The following is a 10,808-nucleotide window of genomic DNA, read 5'->3' on the forward strand; positions in this document are numbered from 1 at the left end:
AGTAACTGCTCCCAGTCAAATCATCCTGTTTGTGCTGCCAACAAGGAACAACAACATGGGTCTTATGCACCCTGAGGTGAGGTGGCATGGCACTAAGGCCAGTTACTGAAATTGTGGGCTGTTTAAAGGCCTTTGCGCACCAAAGACAAAAGGAAAACACACACAAAACAAAAATACTTTTTTGGACGATTACTCGCCTACAAAACGTTTACGAGGATAATATTCACATTCTGTGCATTCCACCGGAAATTAAATGTTCGCACTGTCATACAATTATCACTTGTTGTGTGTCTTTATAAGAAACCTACACTCAACTTTAGCAGGTGGCACCATGTATGGACTTTAACAGACTAGAAAGGCACTTTACAAGTCCCTTACCATTTACTATTTAACCCTTTGAAACCTGAATCAACATCGATTTCTTGTGTTACCCTCAGATGCCTTTCACAGCTGTTAAAACCTCTGAAACCTGAGCAAATTGGCTTGATTTCTTTTGAAAACATGGCTAAAAAGGCAACAAACACCTTAGCAAGAAATGTCCGGTGGTTTGCAAGAAATTAGGAACAGCTGACAAAAAAATGACCTGAAAATTAAAAATTAAATTCAATTAAAAACACGGAAAAAAGAGAGAGAGCAAAAAAGAAAAAAAAAATAGAAATTTGTTTTTTAATTACAATTACATTTTTGCAATTTTTCAAGCATTTATTCCTTTTTTCACCATTTTTTCTTTTCTTTTTTTCTAAATTGTGGGGGTTTTCTTGTAACTTTTTACTAATTCCTTGCTTATTTGGGTTAATTTCTTGAGAAGTTGCTGATTTTCTTCTTTCCATGTCTCTGAAAAAGATTAAGCCAATTTGTTAAGGTTTCAAGGTCACAAATGAAAAAAAATCCAGTATCAATGTCAATGCTTTTTGCCCCGAGAAGTTACTGCATTCATGATGGACAGATTACAAATCATTCTTTTTTGGTTTTAATATTTAAAAAAAATCCAACACAATAATTGAATAACAAATAAATAACAGAGTACACAGTCCATGCGGTTGAGTGATTGATCGTCTGTAGAGCTTCTCCTGCTATACTACACCCTTCTGGTCCTCATGAGAGCGTTGGTGAAAGACGAATGATACGGCAGCATCCCAGGAAGCTTTCAGCACCTGGTCCCTCAGGCCCTTCTTGTCAAAGCAGTGGTTCCACTGGGAGAGGTCACTGGTACAGTCAGAGTCATCAGCAGGAGGCCGCACCTCCCTATTGTTCACACAGCGGCGGCAGCGAAACCTAACAACACCGCGAGAGGGGGGATGAGTTCAAAACACCAGGAACATTATGATCATGCATGACCTATGACAAAATGAAAAAAATTAATATATGTTGAGAGATGTAATCTAATAAATGTAGCATCATTCAAGAATTTTCCAAATCATGTTTACCAAACTCTCTTAACAAACTTGTTTCATTTCAGCCTGATGAATTCCACCTGTTCATGATCATCAGCATGACCAACACCCTGACACTGACACACAAGGCAACCTGTTCTGCTCTGTTTCTAGCCAAACTTCATTCACAGAAATGTTACAGAATAGCTAAAAGAGAACTGTCACACTGTTGATATCAAGTACTGCTGTCAGAAAGACAATAAGAAACACAATAAATTATGTTAGAGGACCAGTTTGTTGTTGAGAATATTTTCTACACAATTAGAAAATATTAATAGTTGAGCTCCTAATGATTTGTCTTTACAACAGTGCTGTACTGTGACAGACAGAGAGACAGTGGTGTATTTCTGCAGCCATATGCATGGCTTTAAAGATCTGACAAAAAGAATGCATACTTCAGCCTTTGTACAAACACAGCTTTAACTGTGAATTTACAGTTTTTTATGCATCTGGCCCCTAGGATCAAGGTAAGGTAACACCCGTAAGTAGATCTGGTTTGTAGTAAAAGACAAGGTTTCCTTCTTGCAAACGTTTTCAAACAGCAAAGAGAATAGACAAATTAAAGCAGTCAGATTTCAACAATCACTCAAGTCAAAAGTTACTTGTCAATGGCAACACACTTCTCCTCAGAGTGAGCAGCATCAACTACTGTACTTGTGAGAGTGATTTGTTGTGTTACCTGTCATGTGTGTCGCTGGTTGTCTCCTCGTTGAGAGTGAATAGTTCTCGGAGTTCACCCAGAGAGAAGTGACGCTCCACGTCCTGCTCCTCATCCACCACACAGCTGCTCAGGGCCTTCTTATGGGCCTGCCTCTGCAGGATCTTCTCCTCGATCGTCCCCGTCTGGCAACAACAACAACCCCACCAACCACACCCACACACCCACCCACACACACACACACACTATTGATTTCAAGGTCCTCAACTTTGCTGAATAATTCAGTCAGTAGAAATACCTAATTTATGTTTCCAAAAACATTCCTGATGTCACTTAAAACCTAAAACAGACATTAAGCAGTGGTGATGATCTCTTTTAGGTCTGCATCTTGTGAGCTGTGATGAACTCACCGACAGCAGTCTGTAAATGTAGCACGTCTTCTTCTGGCCGTCTCTCCATACCCGTGCCATTGCTTGCTCGTCATTGGCTGGGTTCCAGTCAGGATCAAACATAACCAAGCGATTAGCACCAATCAGATTCAGGCCACATCCACCTGCCTTGCTACTCAGCATGAAGATGAACTCTGGATTCTGAGAAACACATTGATTCAGATGTTGTTCAGCTGCTTCACAAAGCTCACAGTGAGTGTTGTTTGAAATGGAATTTCCAACTCACAGATGGACTGTTGAATCTTTCTACGATCTTGGCCCTTTTCTTGATAGACATTGTGCCATCCAGTCGAACATAGAGGTATCTGTAAAAAACCAGCAAGAGGGTTGTTGATCACTTAAACCCAGAAATCACATAATAGACACAAATAAAAAGCAGTTTGTGGAAAAGTACCTTCTAGATCTGCAGAGCTTTTCAAAGAGGTCCAGTGTTTGAGTGTAGTTGGAGACAAGCACCACCTTGTCACTGGTTGTAGTCCTTGTCATTGCCAGAATGTAGTCAAGAACCAGCATTTTCCCTGGAACCAAGGAAACAATTTCTTACCCATGAACAGGTTGTGTATGAGTCAAACAGAGTTGTCCACATGTAATATCCCGTTCAGAAACAGAACAATCTGTCAATAAAACACTATGAAAAAAGGGTTGCCCATCAGCTCCTCCATCCCAACTGACTACACAGTAAGTGACTGAAATGATAATACAAGCAGAACCAGCCCTTCAAGCTATTAATGAGGCGGCCACACATCTTAAGATGTTCACATCCGTCTCTGTAATTCTGACCCTCTTAGAACAAGTCAGTTTAAACTTTGTTGTGGTAGAAAGTGACTCAGCAGGAGCCATCAAGCTATGTATCTGGATTACTTTTACACCAACTGCTGTGTACTGAGCAATATGTAACATGAATGAATTATTTTATTTCAGTTACATGTATCATGTGAAACAGATTATTTCACACTTTGTTTTCAATCAGTAACTAAAAAAGCAATATGCTGAAGTCCAAATAATAAAAAAAACATTACACTCTAAACTGTAATCCTCTATTATTCCACACTATAATCAGTCCTGAATTATTTCACACTATCATACATTATAATTTGTAATCATTTTACATTTTTAGACTTTTTTTAAAATTCAGCAGAGAGCCCATTCCATAACCTGACTCCCAAAACTGAAATACATCTATATTTTACATCTGTTCTCACTTTGCATGTTTCAAAAATGAACAACACTCTTAAATTATAATTTCTTTCTCTCAATTCAAAAAAATCAATACAGACCAGAATGCTTTTGTTAACAACTCGAAAAAGTATTTCCAATGTTTTTAAATACACAATATCTACAAATTTTAAGGTGCGGGATCCTCGAAAAATATTGGCAGAATCTTAATAGCCAGCTTTATGTACTATCCTAAAAGCTATTCTCTGAAGTTTAATTATAAGGTCTCGATTTGTTTCACATGCATGCTATTTACATGTTCTCACCAGAGAGCTGAGGCTCCACAGCTTTAGTGCAGTAGCCTGGTGGAAACAGATCCAGCGCCCCCTCAAAGCCCTCCTCACCCTCCACACACTTGTCATAGATGAGAGCTGGGTCTGTGACAAACAACAGTGGTTAGTATTTCTACTAAGCAGCTGATAATTTTACATAAGCAGATGGACACTGTGTGGCTAATGCCATAAAAGACAAACATAAGACAGCCTCAACCACAGTGTCCCCTGTTCCATTTGGCTTCAGCACTTACGATTGCATAGTTTCTTGAGTGATGTGATGGAGGACAGGGAGGAGACACTTATTTTGCCCTCTTGTAACGTCTCGATGGGTTTGGCCTGCCTCAGGAAGCGCTTATAGAGCTCTGACTGCAGAGGAGTCAGCCTGCAGGAAAACAGTCATTATTTACTACATGTTTACAGAAGTATTTCAGATATTAGAAGGGTCCTCTCAGCCGTCTGTGCAGTGGAAAGAAGCAAATACTGGAAATTGGTGCTAAATGACCAGAGAAGAAAGAGGAAAAGGACGCTTTGCCCAAGAGGTAGAAAACCTACAACTACCAGAAGGCAATACGCTGCATCGCACTAATAAAGGCCCCCGTTGCCGGGTGAAGTAATGCAAACTCGTCCATGTGACACAAGGATGGACAGCTGGTAAAAACTCATATTACAGTTAAAGTATGATAAAACATGTTTCTGAAAACATGTAACAGAGTTTTAGTTCATATTTTTCAGCACTTAATTTAACGTTTGATCAAAGTTTTTTTCAGCCTCACTGTGCCAGAATCAGTATTGAGCTCACTTGCTGTTCACAAATTCTTGCTATTACAGCTACTTAGGGCACTAAAATATGTTTCTGAAAACACTTTAGGAAAGGAATAGGCAGTGCAGGAGGGCTGGAGGGATATGTGGGCACTAGTTAGATGAAGCGAAGAACTTTGCATCAACTTCTCCTCAACCTCCTCGTACCAGAAACCAAATGAGTCAACCTACCTGCAACACACAACCTGCTCGATTTTCACAGGAAGATATTTAGACAAGATATCAGAAGTTCTCCTGATCAAGCACCTGTGGACACAAAAAGTCATTTTTACAGAGGGACGTTTCACTTAAAGGAGTGAAATGCAGCCAAAACATTTTTACACCAGTGTGGTCTGCAGATGCATAAGTATGTAAGAAAAACAGAAACGGAAAACTTCTTTTATCACTATTGCCCTAATTGTTGTTTTTTGTTTCTTTCTGTCTCATTATTAAGTCTCATTATTGGTCACCTGTTGACAATGCCGATCAGCTCCTTGAGTTTCTCCTCTCCAGTCTGTCTGTCTTTATCACTGGCATCTGCATCTCGACCTTTAAGGATGGGAAGCTCAAATCGCTTTTTAAACTCCTGGGCTGTACCTGCCATGAAAGTGGAAAAAAAAACAATGGCATTTAAGTGGATCAGGACAAACAGCTGAAATAACCCAAATGTGTTTTAGCTGTTGTGTGTACATGTGTGTGGAGCTACATACCAAGGATTCCAGCATTAACAAAGTGGACCAAGCTGAAGTACTCCAGCAGGTCGTTCTGGATAGGAGTGCCTGATATGAGCACTCTCCTCTGGGCACTCATGGCATTTAGGGCCTGGTATGTCTGGTTGTCAGAGTTCTTCAGCCGATGTCCCTACAGCACACACAACTATTAATGTGAGATCATTGTGCCAACAGTCAAGGATGACTCTGAATTAGCGATGGGCAGTGTGACTTTGAAATAATATCACAATATTATAAAGCTATTTGCAATACACAATACACATCTCAATGTCTTTATATGTCCTCTAAATCAATATTAAGTACTAAAATACAAAGTTATTGAATGAACTGCAGTTACAATAAAGTTAAAGTGACTAACGTCATATAATAAAGTTGAATGCACTCTGGTTAAAATAACATTCAATAAAATACAGTTACAAGGAAGTTGAAAGTATTTTTACATGAAATTTTAAAAAGTACTGTTATTAAATAAATCAAAGCAGGACCCATTGTGCTTTTATTCTGAAGGGCCTGGCTAATCTTGGGCTGGAAGCGTCAATGCTTTTGTGTGTGTCTGAGAGGCAGATACAGAAAAGAGCAAAGAACTGAAACACCTGTGGCTTAAAAAAAACGATGTGATAACTTATTCTCGATGCTTGCGATATAGTCATTTTATATATCACACGTGGAACAAGCCGCGATACTTCTGGTATATTCGATATATCACCCACCCCTACTCTAAAGTATAAAAGATAGGAAGAAAGACCTCGTCACAGATGACAAGTCCAACTTTGCCCTTGTGCAGAACCTCAGCGTGCAGTCGAAATGTCTCATATGAAATGATGAGGATCGGGGTCGGTACTCTCAAACCATGCTGAGAGATGAAGTTCACTAGAAATCACAGTAAACAAAACAATCGATAAGCAAATAAGTATCAATGAGCAGCTTTCCATGAGGTTTGCTGAGGAAGAGGGGAGAGGTGAACCACCTAGCTGTCTGTCGATCCCATCCTTTGAGCCTCCGTCAATGGCCACTGGTGTGACACGTCCTCCCAGCCACTTCCCCACTTCATTATACCAGTTACGAACCAGACTGGAAGGTGAAACCACGATGGCCTTGTCTATCTCTGGCTTGCAATCAGGACTTTGGCGCAGCAGGGTCCATATGAGGGTGATACACTGCAAGGTCTTCCCCAGGCCCATCTCATCAGCCATGATGCATCCGTACGATCCGGAGATGCGTCTCCCCGTCACACATTCCCACAGGAACTTGACCCCCTCAAGAAGATAAAGACATTTATTTTAATCCAAATGAAAAACAATAATAGAATTTTCTGATGCTCTCAGTTGTATCTCACGGTTAACCCCTTTTCTCATAGATGAATACTGGAATCAGTGAATGAAAGCTTCAGAAAAAGCAAGTAAGTGGATCTTGAGTGTGTTTTGTCAATCCATTGTTTTCAAGGTCAAGAATAAACTTCTTAATAAATTTTTTAGTTTCTGAAGAGAAACAATGTAAGACTACTTTATTGACCTTGTGAAAGCTGGATCTGCATTACTTTCCTTGTGCTGCATTCAGACACCTTTTACAAGCTGTTTAATCCTTTGAAACTTGAACAAATTGGTTTGACGCGCAGGAAAAGGCAGTGAGCAAGTGTGCAAAAAATGTCCCACATATTGCAAGAAATTAGCAAGAGGTGAAAAGAAAAAAACACCTGAAAATAATTTTTAAGGGGTAAATTTTAAAATATATATATGAAAATGTAAAAAAAAAAAAAAAAACACTAGTCATTATTATACTAATAAAATTTAAATTATGATACAAAAAAGGTATTTTTAAAAATTATTTTCAGGTTATTATCTTGTCTTTTTTTTAAAGCCATGTTTTGTTAATTGTTGGGCCTTATCTTGATAAGTTGCTCATTGCCTCCAATTTGCTCAGGTTTCAAAGGGTTCATGTAAAATTCGACATCTTTACTATTACAATAATGCTATGATAAATGCATTGTTTTGTATTATTCTTCTTTTGGTGATTAAAGTTTAGGAAAAAAAATGGGTTTACCTCTCTCTGATGGGGTCTGAGCACTTTCCCTAAAACTGGATCCACAACAACATGGACTGGCAGTTTTTCTCTGGAAAGGACAAAGAATTTTTCAGGGCTGCACAAGCAACAGTTTATTTCTACAAATCCATATATCTGATCAGAAATAATAATTTAGATAGTCATGTCCAAAGTCTGTCCCGGACACCAATTGTGGCCCTCAGATGATTTTAAACAACGCTGACCTCGACTTTCAAAACATCCTGCATGATTAAGACAATACTAGTTAATCAAGCAAGATCACTGCATTTATTTTCATATACTTCACAATGGCACAACAATCATAGTTTGTAGACAATCGCCAACACGAAACTACATGGCAAAACCTATGAGTTTTGAATGACTGGTAGTAAACAATCAAACTAATGAATTTGAAAAAACTAATGAATACTTTATAAAAAAAGTAAAAGATTCAAACTTTATTCAAACATAATTTCAGCGAACTAAAATACATGAAGGGAGAGACAGAGCACGGGAGAAAATTAAGAAACATGCATGATGTTAAACATTTTGATGTTAAACGTTTTCACACATGGAGGCATTATATTGACAACTTCAGAAAAGTAATATGCCATTGTGTTCCTTTATGTGGAAGATTACTCTACCAGTGTCACAAAACACACAACAAAATTCAACAACTTTTGCACAACTTTCCATGATTTTTAAATATTCTATGTATTTTCCTAGCCTGAAAAATGTGACTGTAAAATTCTGCTGTTAAGGGTCCCGTGTGTTTTGAACCTACTTGTCAGCTTTGATCAGGTCATGAGCGCTCAGTGTTGGGGGCTCATAAAGAACCAAAGCGTCTTCTGCAAGGTGATCGTGAAGTGCTTTCCTTACTCCTGCACGCTTCAGACCAAGTGCTCTAATTCCCAGCGACCCTGTGGATAATTGATCAAGAGAGCAGTTTCAGTAATTCTTCACAAGACATGAAAGGGAAGCCATAGGGAGTAGAAAAGTGTTACCTGTGTAATTTGGAATAGGAATTTTAAATGGCTTGGAAAGGATACTTCGTATAAATGCCTCCTGTAGAAAGGAGAAAAGAGAGCCTGTTAGGCCTATTGCTGTAGTTTCACACAAAATGTATGCAAAGATGAAGTTCAATAATACAAAACATGGCTTACATGTTTGTCTCCATCCATACATGCAGGCCGATTGTTTAGCTGTGTCAGTGGCTTTCTGAAGGGAGAAATATGGCTCTCTCTGGTCTCACTTTTTCTTCTTTTCTCCTGTGAAAAAGCATTACACACATCTCAGTTCCAACCATACCAAATGCTCATCCACAACCATTCTCATTTATTATCATCCTCCCCCCACTAAATTGTGCCATTTTCCTTTATAGTCTGATATGATGAAGAAAAGCAGAATCAGTTCAAGCATAAACAAAATTCTGTTTCTATCTGTCTGTAAATAATACATGGCAGCCATGCATACTTAAATGTAATTCTTTTTTTTTTTTACGACATCTATTTTACATCTGTCCGTCCTGGAAGAGGGCTTCCTCCTCAGTCGCAGCTCCTGAGGTTTCTGTGTTTTTCTTTTTGTCAAGTTTTTCCTTTGTCGATGTGAGGGTCTAAGGACAACAGGATGCCGTATACTGTAAAGCCCTCTGAGGCAAACTGTGATTTGTGCGCAATACCGAGCTGTTCGGAAACTAAATGTAGCAGCTTTGAAGGAAGTGTGGCATATAATAGTTGCCTGTAATATTTGATATTAAATGCTAATTTACTTACAGCTCTAACGTTACAAGTCCAGTCTTCATCTTCACCGGAATCTCCTGCATGCCTCCGTTTAGCGACCTGACTGGGAGCGAGACTCCTTCTCTGGGGTTATCATTTCAGACCAACATGATAGCATTAGTTCAAGCTGGTAGTCAGCACCCGAATGCAGTCTGTAGCACAATGGAGGTAAATGACAATAATTCGGCTTGCTTACCATTTTCCCTCTTTCCTTGGTGTGGCTGTTATCTGTCCGTGTTGCTAGCATTTAATGCTAACACGTCTAGTTAGCCAGAAACAGCTAACTGTTCTATCTGCTTCATCTCATCGGCATAGGCGCTCATGACTGTGCTCCTGTTTTTATCTTACTTTATAAAACACCTCTTCAGCGTGTTAATATAGTCAACTAAGGTGATCTTAGACCCATAGAAAATGTAACAGTAATAGGTCGATATGCAGCTGCAGTTGTCCCTCTAGTTATTGAAGTTCGCGCTAAATGTTTCACAACACTACGGCAAGTCTGAGAGGTCAAACAAGCTGTAGTTGCTCCTGCAGGGTGCCGCCTGCTGGAATACTAAAGTCATTTATCTGATCAACATAAGCTTGTAAAGTACAAATATAAATAAATTCTAGGAAAGATGTCAATTAAACTTTTTTTAACCATATATTCAAATATTATGTTGCAGAAAAACATATAGCTTGCGCATAATTATTTTTTCAATGTTTAGAATTTTTGGGGGGTTATTCTCTTGTTTATTTTCTTTTGTTTAAACGTTCCTTTTTTGCTTTTTTAAATTAATTTTAAATTTTTTAAATTTTTTTAAATTTATGTATTTCCTGCAGTATTTATGTATTTATGGGTCCATGTATTGTTAAGTTGCTCATTGATTTCTGCCAATGTTTTTGAAAGAAATCAAACCAGTTTGCTCAGGTTGAAGTTAATCCAGCTATACATTTAAATGCTGCAATGCCTTCATGCAGCAGAAATAATACTTGTATAGTAAAACGCTAAGGCCACTCTGTTGCTAATGAGTACTTCCCTTTTTGCCAACCTATACTTCTATATCTCTTAAATAATAATCATAACAATAATAAACTTTTCCCCATCTATATTATTATTATTTCACATTTACATTGGTATTGCCATTTCTACCTCATACTTTTAGTATACAACAAAATCATTCTCTAATTTAATACTTTTTCTGTATCAAACTTTAAACTGTCAACAATTCGTTTTCAATTTATGTCTTCCCTTTTGTTGTGTGGTACTGTGGAGCAAAATTGTCCTTTACAGGCATTTATTTTAGGTGAAGTTGTGTCTCAGTGCTATAGTACATGGTAATTCTGACCCAGTTCTGAATGTAGGCCTATTTATGTTGAAAGATGCTGCCACTCAAGATAACAAGATCAATCTTGAAGAATATGCATCTTCTGTGACATCATATATCAGCA

At 38.3% G+C, this 10,808-nt stretch overlaps 1 protein-coding gene across 2 annotated transcripts; it reads right to left on the reverse strand.

Annotated features, from left to right (window-relative positions):
- Positions 1-752: 752 nt before the first annotated feature.
- On the reverse strand, positions 753-9,865 carry rad54l (RAD54 like). Of its 2 annotated transcripts, none has more exons than XM_042512872.1 (18): positions 9,574-9,865; positions 9,372-9,461; positions 8,763-8,867; positions 8,604-8,664; positions 8,384-8,519; positions 7,600-7,669; positions 6,527-6,806; positions 6,305-6,429; positions 5,539-5,689; positions 5,299-5,425; positions 5,021-5,095; positions 4,282-4,412; positions 4,022-4,132; positions 2,935-3,058; positions 2,767-2,845; positions 2,502-2,681; positions 2,113-2,276; positions 753-1,275 (listed from the first exon to the last, which is right to left on the reverse strand). In XM_042512872.1, exons 1-18 carry the CDS (start codon positions 9,622-9,624, stop codon positions 1,074-1,076), a joined length of 2,262 nt encoding a protein of 753 aa, XP_042368806.1. In that variant the 5' UTR covers positions 9,625-9,865; the 3' UTR covers positions 753-1,073. The 2 variants fall into 2 exon arrangements, with proteins under 2 accessions (XP_042368806.1, XP_042368797.1); XM_042512863.1 differs by having other exon boundaries at positions 6,527-6,815.
- Positions 9,866-10,808: the final 943 nt, after the last annotated feature.

This window comes from Plectropomus leopardus, chromosome 3 (assembly GCF_008729295.1).
Source record: "Plectropomus leopardus isolate mb chromosome 3, YSFRI_Pleo_2.0, whole genome shotgun sequence".
NCBI classification, from domain to species: domain Eukaryota; kingdom Metazoa; phylum Chordata; class Actinopteri; order Perciformes; family Serranidae; genus Plectropomus; species Plectropomus leopardus.